The 10,040-nt window shown below is 27.8% G+C and overlaps 3 protein-coding genes across 4 annotated transcripts; 1 reads left to right on the top strand and 2 right to left on the bottom strand.

Annotated features, from left to right (window-relative positions):
- Nucleotides 1-81: 81 nt before the first annotated feature.
- LOC105250677 (recQ-mediated genome instability protein 1) lies at nt 82-4,045 on the bottom strand. 2 transcript variants are annotated; one of them, XM_011256884.3, is made up of 10 exons: nt 3,987-4,045; nt 3,343-3,486; nt 3,063-3,266; nt 2,794-2,951; nt 2,420-2,722; nt 1,996-2,232; nt 1,765-1,906; nt 889-1,095; nt 342-437; nt 82-269 (listed from the first exon to the last, which is right to left on the bottom strand). In XM_011256884.3, the coding sequence occupies exons 3-10, from the start codon at nt 3,255-3,257 to the stop codon at nt 171-173; spliced, it is 1,437 nt and encodes a 478-aa protein (XP_011255186.1). In that variant the 5' UTR covers nt 3,258-3,266; nt 3,343-3,486; nt 3,987-4,045; the 3' UTR covers nt 82-170. The 2 variants fall into 2 exon arrangements, with proteins under 2 accessions (XP_011255186.1, XP_011255185.1); XM_011256883.3 differs by lacking the exon at nt 3,987-4,045 and adding an exon at nt 3,788-3,976.
- A 1,034-nt stretch (nt 4,046-5,079) lies between these two features.
- Nucleotides 5,080-6,735, bottom strand: LOC105250678 (charged multivesicular body protein 1b). The gene is made up of 3 exons (XM_011256885.3): nt 6,445-6,735; nt 5,747-6,212; nt 5,080-5,515 (listed from the first exon to the last, which is right to left on the bottom strand). Exons 1-3 carry the CDS (start codon nt 6,464-6,466, stop codon nt 5,401-5,403), a joined length of 603 nt encoding a protein of 200 aa, XP_011255187.1. The 5' UTR covers nt 6,467-6,735; the 3' UTR covers nt 5,080-5,400.
- A 1,711-nt stretch (nt 6,736-8,446) lies between these two features.
- Nucleotides 8,447-9,925, top strand: LOC105250680 (bolA-like protein DDB_G0274169). Its single transcript, XM_011256887.3, has 4 exons — nt 8,447-8,498; nt 9,107-9,318; nt 9,540-9,608; nt 9,749-9,925. The coding sequence occupies exons 2-4, from the start codon at nt 9,148-9,150 to the stop codon at nt 9,827-9,829; spliced, it is 321 nt and encodes a 106-aa protein (XP_011255189.2). The 5' UTR covers nt 8,447-8,498; nt 9,107-9,147; the 3' UTR covers nt 9,830-9,925.
- The last annotated feature ends 115 nt before the right edge of the window (nt 9,926-10,040 follow it).

Genomic DNA, 10,040 nt, shown 5'->3' with positions numbered 1-10,040 from the left:
AGAAAATGTTCATACATGCATTTTGCCAATTATTTTATTTATTAAAAATATATGTGCATTTATTATAAATTGTAAAAAAATATTCTCTATAATTTAAAATTTTTGAAATATGTACAATACTTTTTGTTACAAATACACAAAAATATAATTTTTTTGCTTTTTATTACGAGTTACATAATATTAACAATTTTGGGAATTTTACCTTGTATCAATTCTAGTTCCAATAATGCATTCAGATTTTGAATTTGATGTTGCGCCCTGCGCAATTTCTATAGGAAGTGGGTAAATTTAAAAATGCCATTCTCAATATTAATTATTTAAATATTCAGCCTTAAACTTACCAGTCTTAATTCGTTATTTACTTGAGGATCTGACTTGGCAAGCTTTTTCTTTTGCGAAAATTCCTGAACAGAGAATCCGATATATTTTTCCAGGATCTAAAACAAAGATGTAATTCGCGTTTTTAAAATATACCACTCATTCTCTAACAATATTTAGTTTTTCTTTGTGACCACAAAATTTTTCCAAAAAAAGTTATATGAATTTTAATTGTTGATAAATTAATTTTTTACATGTAATTTAATTATTATTGCACACATATACATTTGATACTTTAATAAAATATATGAAAGATTCTTTTTTCGAGATATATAGATTATATATAAGATATATAGATTATATTATAAATCTTAATTATTATACATAGGGTTCATTTTCGTTGAAAGTTTATTTATTTTTTTACGTATATTTAAATATATAAATATCTAAACATTTAAATATGTTTATATTTTTTTAGACATAAATTTGTGTGACTTTCAATTTTTATATCAAAATTCAATATAGTCGCAAAAAATCAGAACCTAAGAAATTTCTTGTTGTATCACTTACTTCAGAATCGAAACAAACTTCTATACTGGAAGTGTGATCTGCAATCAGTGCTGTTACTGTCCAATGTTTATCCTGTTTTTTTAATGCTGAATGACTCTTCACTTGAGCTCTCACTATTTTATGTATTTTTCCTATAATAGGCTTGGATAATATGTCGCTCAGAACATTAATGGTTGCTGCTTGTTTGGTTGTGCTCGAAATGCTTGCCTTTGGGAAAAATATAGAATTGAATAAATAAGAAAAATTTTAATATAAAGAAATATATAAATTGTTAAAAAAATAGTATTGAAATTAGATAATGCTCATTAAGAGAAAATTATTATACTGATTTTTATGAAATTTGCAGAAATGATAGAATATATTACTACTATTCTTTTGAATAAAGTTACACATATGTACCTTAGAAATTAAATTATGTAGAATAAGATGATTTCTTTTTCTGTTATGGTATATCTTTCAATTTAAATTTGATTTGTTTATATAAATATCTTAAGAATTTAATATTTTTCATTAATAAATGATATAAAAAATATATAAAATTTACATTAGCATATTAAAAAAACATAAATAATTCAAATAAACCTAGAAATTTATTAAAAAATTTCTAATTCTAGATAGAAACATTTGAAGTATGTGTGAAATGCATAGAATATCTTTTATACATGGTTTTAATTCTTTTATATATATTTACTAAGCATTTTTTATTTATCTTAATGAGCACTATTTATTTTATAGTCTTGAATCCCCTTCTTTAATATCCTTAGCACACATATGGATCGCTTAGAACATATACACACGTAGAAAAAAAAAGAAAAAAAAAAATATATATATATATATATATATATATATATATAATGTAATCTTGCAAATACATACCATAAATTTTTCGTTTTGTTTTGTCAAAGTTTCCATATTTGTTTTAATTTTTTTTGAGGTATCATGAGTTGCCAAATTCGAGCCAAATTTGGGCGAGGAATATGCTTTGATTTCATCTTTTGAGAGATTTTTATTCTGTTTACTAAAACAATATGTATATAAAATGAAATAAATAAATACGAAAATTAGAAATAACATTAAAAAAAAGAGAAGAAATATAAAGATGAGAACCTCCGCGATTTTTCTGTGTTAACAATGATTTCACAATTATCGAAATCATTGTTGCGAAATTCCGAAGCATCTTTATTTATCTTAGAAGAACTTGCGAAAGATAATGGTTTGCTACGAAAATCATGTGCTGAGACTGATACTTCTTCAACTATCATTATATTATTATCCTCCTCATTGAAATTTTCAATTTCCATCCGCGAAGCAGGCGATACAGATCTCGTGGGGGAATTATTGGGCCTAAAATATGCCGCTTGATATACAATTGGAGAACATTAATAAGCAATAAAATCTGTTATATATCATAGAATTGTGAATTCTAAAATAGATATGTAGAATAGTCTTATGATTAAAACGATGGTAATTATTATTTGGATAAAATTTCAATTAAAAAGTTAATATCTGTTTTATTAACTTCAATACCAACCAATTCTCTACAGGGTCAAAATCTATGTCCTCTAAAAACTCTTCCATAGTTTCTTTTGTTTCTCTGATTTGTTTCTGATTATACACACTTCCAAAGCTATTTTCAATGGTTTTTATTTCTTGATTTCGCCGTTCGATTGCCGTTACTGCTTCTAAGTCGACAGTCTCCTCAAAATCATCATCGAATAAATTATCATTGCTGTTAATATTGTCATTCGATTTGGGCGAGGCGTTATGAACATTCTGATTCACAGGTCTGGATAGCCCATTATCATTATATGGATCAGAATTTTCTGGTTCTCCACTAGAAAATAAAATAAATATCAAGAACAAATTAGAAAAGCTATAGAAACCTTAAGTTCAACAAAGTCTTACAGAGCTCTAGCCAAGACATTCTCCAACGCATTGGATTTTAATAGAGATTCCACTTCCCCACCGATTTCCTTATATTTTCCATCTTCCAAGAGAATAATTCCACGTCTACAATTAATTGGACCAATTATCATCACTTTATATCCAGGAAGCAACATATTCTGCAAAAACAATTGTACAATTATTATTTTAATTCAATAATTTAGATGAAAAGTAATTTATTCAAAATTTCTCATAAAAAAAAAATATAATGCAGTAATGAAAATTCTTACAGTCATTTGTTTAAGCGGTTTATACTCTATGGCAGTAATATCCTGTACTCCATCAGTAAGATACAATTGTATCATTCTTCTAGCTTTAGGTTCCCATTCAGCTGGTTTCTCTTCTTCTGGTACTATCAAATTCTCATTATTGATTTTACGAATTTCACAAAGTTGCTTGTATTTAGAATTTGCTATATCATACATCTTGTCCACCTATGCTTGTATTGGATAATTTTTGTATACAGATTTGAAGAAATATACACCAAAACAAATGTTTTACAAAATTTACCTGAAGTATATAGGTACCAGTTAATACAGTATGCACTTGTTGTATCAAGTTCCTTGGTAAACATCCATTCACATTGTTGATCTCTCGCAAATCACTTAATTGCCATTGGCCCTCTACAAATTCCAAAATATGCCTGTCTGTTACCTATAATGATAATTGTTAGTGTTATTTAAAGCTCTAAGTAATCTAATTTATTAAAATTTTGTTCATTATTAAATATTTCAAAAATTTCTCAATTTTTCTTATAATACAAAGCTTTGTAAGCAATCAACTTTACAAGTTAAAAATATTTAATATTATAACAAAACAAAACTTGCATGTATAAAATATTTCTCATTGATTTTTCTATAAATCTTGAAATAAAATTATTATACAATTATTAATACATAATTTCATGTAGTTTTAGTATAATTCATAATTTTAAATGATGATACACAAGACATACTTCATGATTTTTGTCTCTGATAAAGTATTTGATGCAATCTTGCAACCACGCGTCGTTCATTACATAAAACTTTGCATTTAATTGGTTTTTTATCCGTTTTAATAAATTCTCATTCATTTTCACGTTTTCTTTCTTTTTCTATATAAATTTGAGTATTATTTATTGTTAGCAAAAATATTGTTGTATTATTTATTATTACCAATCAGTACCGAACCATATTTATGTACCAAACATTGTTGAGAACAGTGACGTATAAATGACGTTTAAAATGGCTGCGTTCCAAAATTCACTGCCGATACTGAAATCTATAGTTTACGTGACATACACCATAGATTTTCAGTACTGGCAGTAAATTTTGGAACACAACCAGTATGACACGTGATGGGCATTTCAGGTGACAAGATTTCATAGAAAACAAGTTAAATATCGATATAAATTAATTAATTAATATAATTGATAAATTTTTTATTTCATATTTTTAATTAATTTTAAAAAAATTTTAAAATAATTAAATTATTTTTTTGGATTCGCGTGCGCATGAAAAGTTTATTTCCATGCGCGTGCGCGAAAATTTAGATTTTGTGCGCATGCGTGATTATTAACATGATTGATAAGTTCAAGATGTTGTATAGAGCTCTTAATTTAGTTTATAAATTAACAATATATTTTTATAAATTTTTAAAACATAAACAAAATATAAAAAAATTTAAATATAAATTTAAATATAAACAAATTATAAAAAATTTCTTAAAGATTATAAAATTTATTTTATTACATAATAATTCTCTCTATTCAATAACAAATTTATTTTATAATGCTAGTATTTATATTTCATTTCTAATGTTTAACGGAGAAGAAAAAATTATCTATTATATATTTTAATATATTTTGGGAAAATTGATTATATATATATATATATATATATATATATATATATATATATATATTTATATAATATATTTATTGATCTTTATAGTAGATGCACATTTATATATATATATATATATATATATATATATATATATATTTATTTATTTATTAATCTTTATAGTAGACGCACATTTTAGAGAATTATATTTGATAATTAAACTATGTAATGAAAGATTTAGTTAACTGATTGGAAAGTTTATACCAAGATTTAACAAATTCTCCCTTTTTAACAAACTTTTGCATTTCCAAGCAGAAATTAGTTAATTAATCATTCACTTTATTAATTTGTAAAAATAAACATGAGAGATATCTCAAGAACTTAAAATTCTTAGAAAGTTTAAAAAATATAAATAAACAGAAGAGACTATTTATATCTTAAAATGTTATTCTGCGCAAATCTTTAAGATAGAACCTAATCTTTATAATTTTCCTAAGAAATACATTATATTAAAGCTTGATATTGTTGCCACATATAAACTAAAGATATAGTAAGTTATTTAGAATCTTCTCTTTTAACTTTTTCATTTGAACTTATTATCCCAATAATGAAATGTAAAAAATATATGTTACACATATGTAACATTGTAATGCACATTATTGTAATATTGGGAATATATTATATAACTTATAAAACATTTTAATTATATATTAATCATGTATATATACAATAAAGTATTTTGCTATTACTCTCTGAGTCGCGCCAATCTCTGTGTCAACTCATCTTGTTCTTGGCTCACCGCTGTCGAAGTACCGATACTGCCCAGTTGACCAGAGGGCAACTCCATGTTCAGCTCCAGACTACAAATAAATAAAGTCAATTAAAGTTTTCTGAGCAATTTAGATACTTTTATTTAAAAATAAATAGTATTCTTTTATATGTATACATCATGGATTAAGATAAGAATACATCAAAATAAGAATCAAAATAAGAATCAAAATTCTTCATTGTAATCATAATAATCAATTCTTCATTATAATCATAAAATAAACTTAAACTGACAAATAAATATTATACATAAATATTCTCACCCAGCTTCATCTGCAACTTGCTGCATCAAAGAATCGACATCATTTTGAGGTACATTGGTAGTTGTAGTTTGCGACATAGCATTTTCCATATATGAACTTTGTACATCTAGATCTTCAAATTGACTTTCAAACTTGTCCATAAGTCCAGAGATTTTTTCCAAATTCATCGATTTCATTGCCGCATCCATGGCTTTAACAACACCAGCCATAGACTGAGTGACTTTACGAGTTGTGAGTGCAGTCTGTACTCTGCTAGCCACTGCATCCACTCTGGCACTCATCCTAAGATAATTTAAGGCCTGGTTTTTCTGTCGAATTGCATTCTCTGCATGGATACGAGCACCTTCCATATTACCTTTCTGTATTGCTTTCTTAATCTTTGTTTTCTCTATTTTTTCCTCCTTCTCACATTTTTTCGAGTTTCTCTCTAACTCCTTTACCGCAAACTTCAAATTGAATAAATTTTCTACACTTTATTAAGGAAAATAGTTCACAAAAATTTGCAACCTCTTGTTCAAAAGGGAGTTAGAAGATAACTTCCGACAATTCCTATGATGTGTCATGATGTGAATATCCTTTGAAGATGCATTGACAAGTTTTGCTTCACTTTATAAAGGAAATCAAGAATTTCAAAATGAAAATAAATAAATAAAATATTTATTTAATACTTTAGTATAAATAAAATATTTAAAGGATACTTTCCATTTGAGAAACGGACATAGCTGATTGTTCGGCCCCCGTTGTGAAGAAGTGAAAACCTAACCACAAAAATAAAATATCGGCTTTAACGCGTCGCTCTTTGTCGACGAATTAAATAAAATGACAAATCAGTAACTTGTCATAAAACAGGCTATATTGTTATTTATAATATGTTTCTGTCACTCGAATTGGAAGATGGGAAGAATAAAGGCTATCTTTTTCGTTCTCGTTCAATTGACATGACAGTTTCGCTCGAGATATTACGATATTACTCATCCCCACACGCCATCTGTGGACATAGAAATGTGGATATGAATTACGAAGCCACGAATATTTGCCATGAATATTTTCAGTCGGTAACACATAATGGACACAGTTTCGAGTTGTGTTCCATGCTACGTGCATGAAATGTCGGTAACGCGAGTGTTAAAATATTGTAACGCAAATAATTGCTAATGTATAATTTTTATAAATAACGTGTAACTGATACTTATATGTTTGGCAACGAAAATTCTTAAACTGCATATTCTGTGTAATTTATTCATTTAATCAACTAAGAATAAACATCATGTTTTAAATTGATTATTAATAAATTCGTGTTACCAACACTTCGAGCATACAGCACGGAACAGAATCACAATGTGTGAACATAGCATGTTAAGAAGTATTGTAAATGTCAAAAAATGATCGCGAATTTCTATGTTATATATTGAATCAAAATTGCACAAAAGAGGAAAAGAAGAACAAGCCTATGAATAGACATTTCCATTCTTTACTAAAAAAAAAAAAATTAAAAATATCTCTCAATTTTTTCTCTCTTTCTTCGGGCAAGTCTACATATATGACCAATATGATTAATTGATTCCATCTTTATATATTTATCATTATGTGCTATTAAGTAAAGCCGTAGACAATATTCAGAAATCAAAGTTGCGCGCAGGAATGACCATCCGCAGAAACGAATGCGCACTAGTTCGGCCGCCATGTTGGCGCGTGACTGCACGTCACTGCTACGTCATACGCGTCACTGCTACGTCAAACGCGTCATACGGCCGCCATGTTGGCGCGTGAATCGGAGTCATACGCAGTTACACGGATCGTCGTACGTCCGCATTTTTCGCATCTTTTAACCGTTTTTAAACGAATATTGCAAGTGAACGAGTGTCGAGAGTGTCGAAGGATGATCGCGCGACTTTTATAGTGTGTCGATGGAAACGCGCGACAGCGATTTTTGACGATATTCAGTGATGGCGTCATCGCGAAGATGGAGCGAAGTTGCGTCGCGTTATTCGCGTCCTTGATGATGATTATCGGATGCGAGCGAGTATCGAGAATGCCGAATAAAGTGTCGCGCGTTCGCGTTGATGATATCGTGTGAGTTTGTGTGCATCAAGATCGGAATGGGTCGTCCCGAGGCGAGCGAGTGGAGCGGCCTGTGGAACAGCCGGTGCGTAGATTTGATTTATCATATTTGCGTGCACAATTCGTGCTCATTCGACGCTTATATGCACGCTTATAGCATCGCGATGTCCCGAATTACAATCGGACAAATCGGCGCCGCATCATAATTCGATTCGGTGCAATTCAAATAAAGTCGATCGCGTGAAGATGGTTATGCTAGGAGCGATTTCAAATTTATTTTGTATACGCGCAGTGCTGCACAGCCTATCTCGTAGGGCTAGGGACAGCTGCCAACTGTCAAACGATAAATTTTTTCGATCTAACCTAACCTAACCTCTCAGTGCTTTGGATGTCGAATGTAAACACAAGCGTATGCTGCCTGGATTTTATCATGCTTTCAAAAATAATATTTAATTATTTCATTAGTGTATTACATTTTATTACGTAGTATATTAATCGTATTTCGTTTTTTCAAAAAACGATTAAAATTGCGGTACTTTGTTAATCTAGTGACTTTATTTGAAGGAGAGAGAGAGAGAGAGAAAGAGAAAGAGAAAGAAGAGAAATGTCACATTGAAAGTAATATAAATAATCATGAATAAATGTATAAATGTAAAAACAAGGCTTCTAAGAAAATTGATATTTAAAAGAAGTAAGTATTAGTTCAATTAAAACTGTTTTTCATATTTTTTGTGCGAATAAAGTTAAATAATCATTGTACAGGTTAAAGTAATTAAAGTCTAAGATCTTATGTCTTACAGTGGTTATATTTTCATTATTTTATTATTGTTGTAAACATTTTAATTACAAATTTATTATTTCTTTCATATACGGTAGACTGATTAATTAGAAGTATATAAAGTGATTATATATAAAAAGCACATACATTTTATTATATTGGAAGACTCAAGGGAATATATTTATTAAGAGAAATTCTCTTAAATTAAATATTTATTAAGAGAAATTCCCTTTAACTAAATTAAGTTTAAATTAAATTTATTTTTACAAGTTTCATTTTTGTGTATTGTAATGCATAATTTACTTAATAAAACTTGTAAAAGTTGTATTTGATTTTGTCTTAATTAATTTTCATTTTCTTATTTTACATCGATACAAATTTCTTGACTATCTGTAGTACATAACTGTATACAATTCACTTTTACATCCGTTTCCTTAGAATCTTTATAATATAAAAATTTTTTATCTAATGCATATTATTCGTACATATGAAAGTAAATTAAAAGAAAGCACAAACCATAGATTATAGTATATTTCACCGGAAAGACATAAACAGTGAAGCAATGCTGAAACCAATAGAAAATTCAATCAAGAGAAAACTGGAAACCGCATTGAGACCTCTGTACTGTAATATCATTAATGAATCTCATATGCATAATGTTCCCAAGGACTCCGAGACACATTTCAAAGTGGTGATTGTATCAGAAAGATTTAACAAACAGCCATTGATTGAGGTAATTATTAGAAGAAATAATGTTTTTTAATTAAACATTTAATTTTAAATCAATCAAATTTTTTAAAACCTGATATGATTAATCATGAGCATATGAAATATAACATGCAATTTATATGAAAATAAAAATGTTTCTGAAGCAAATAAAATAATAATAAAAAACATGGATTTTTATCTATAAATTTATGAAGAACCTGAATTAAAATTGAAATAATCATTTAGAGACATCGAATAATAAATGAATTATTGCAAGTGGAACTACAAGAAAGCGTACATGCTTTATCAATAGTAGTAAGTGATAATAATGATTAATTCTTTTTACTAGCTTAAAAAATAAATTATGCTCCATTTTTTCATATCCAATCAACAACTAGATTAGATTATAGAATATAGATAGAAAATTTTTGCATTAATGCGGTTTAATGTTTAAGGCAAAAACACCAGAACAATGGGAAGCAAGCAATAAAACAGTGACTGCGAGTCCTGCTTGCAGAGGTGGTTTTGGAAAATAACGTTATTTAATAATTTAATTAAGGATAACTTAGGTATAAAAATAAATTATGCAATATACGTAATATAAATAATAAAGACATATTTTAATTTGATTTATACATAACTACTATATACTTTTTCTTTTTAATGAGATCTTTAGTATATACACATACATACATATACATATATATATATATATATATATATATGTTCTGCATTTAAAATATTTTC

This window comes from Camponotus floridanus, unplaced genomic scaffold (genome assembly GCF_003227725.1).
Source record: "Camponotus floridanus strain SB8 unplaced genomic scaffold, Cflo_v7.5 scaffold107, whole genome shotgun sequence".
Classification (NCBI taxonomy): domain Eukaryota; kingdom Metazoa; phylum Arthropoda; class Insecta; order Hymenoptera; family Formicidae; genus Camponotus; species Camponotus floridanus.
The sequence above is the reverse complement of the archived record's forward strand: the minus strand, read 5'-3'. Positions and strand labels throughout refer to the sequence as shown.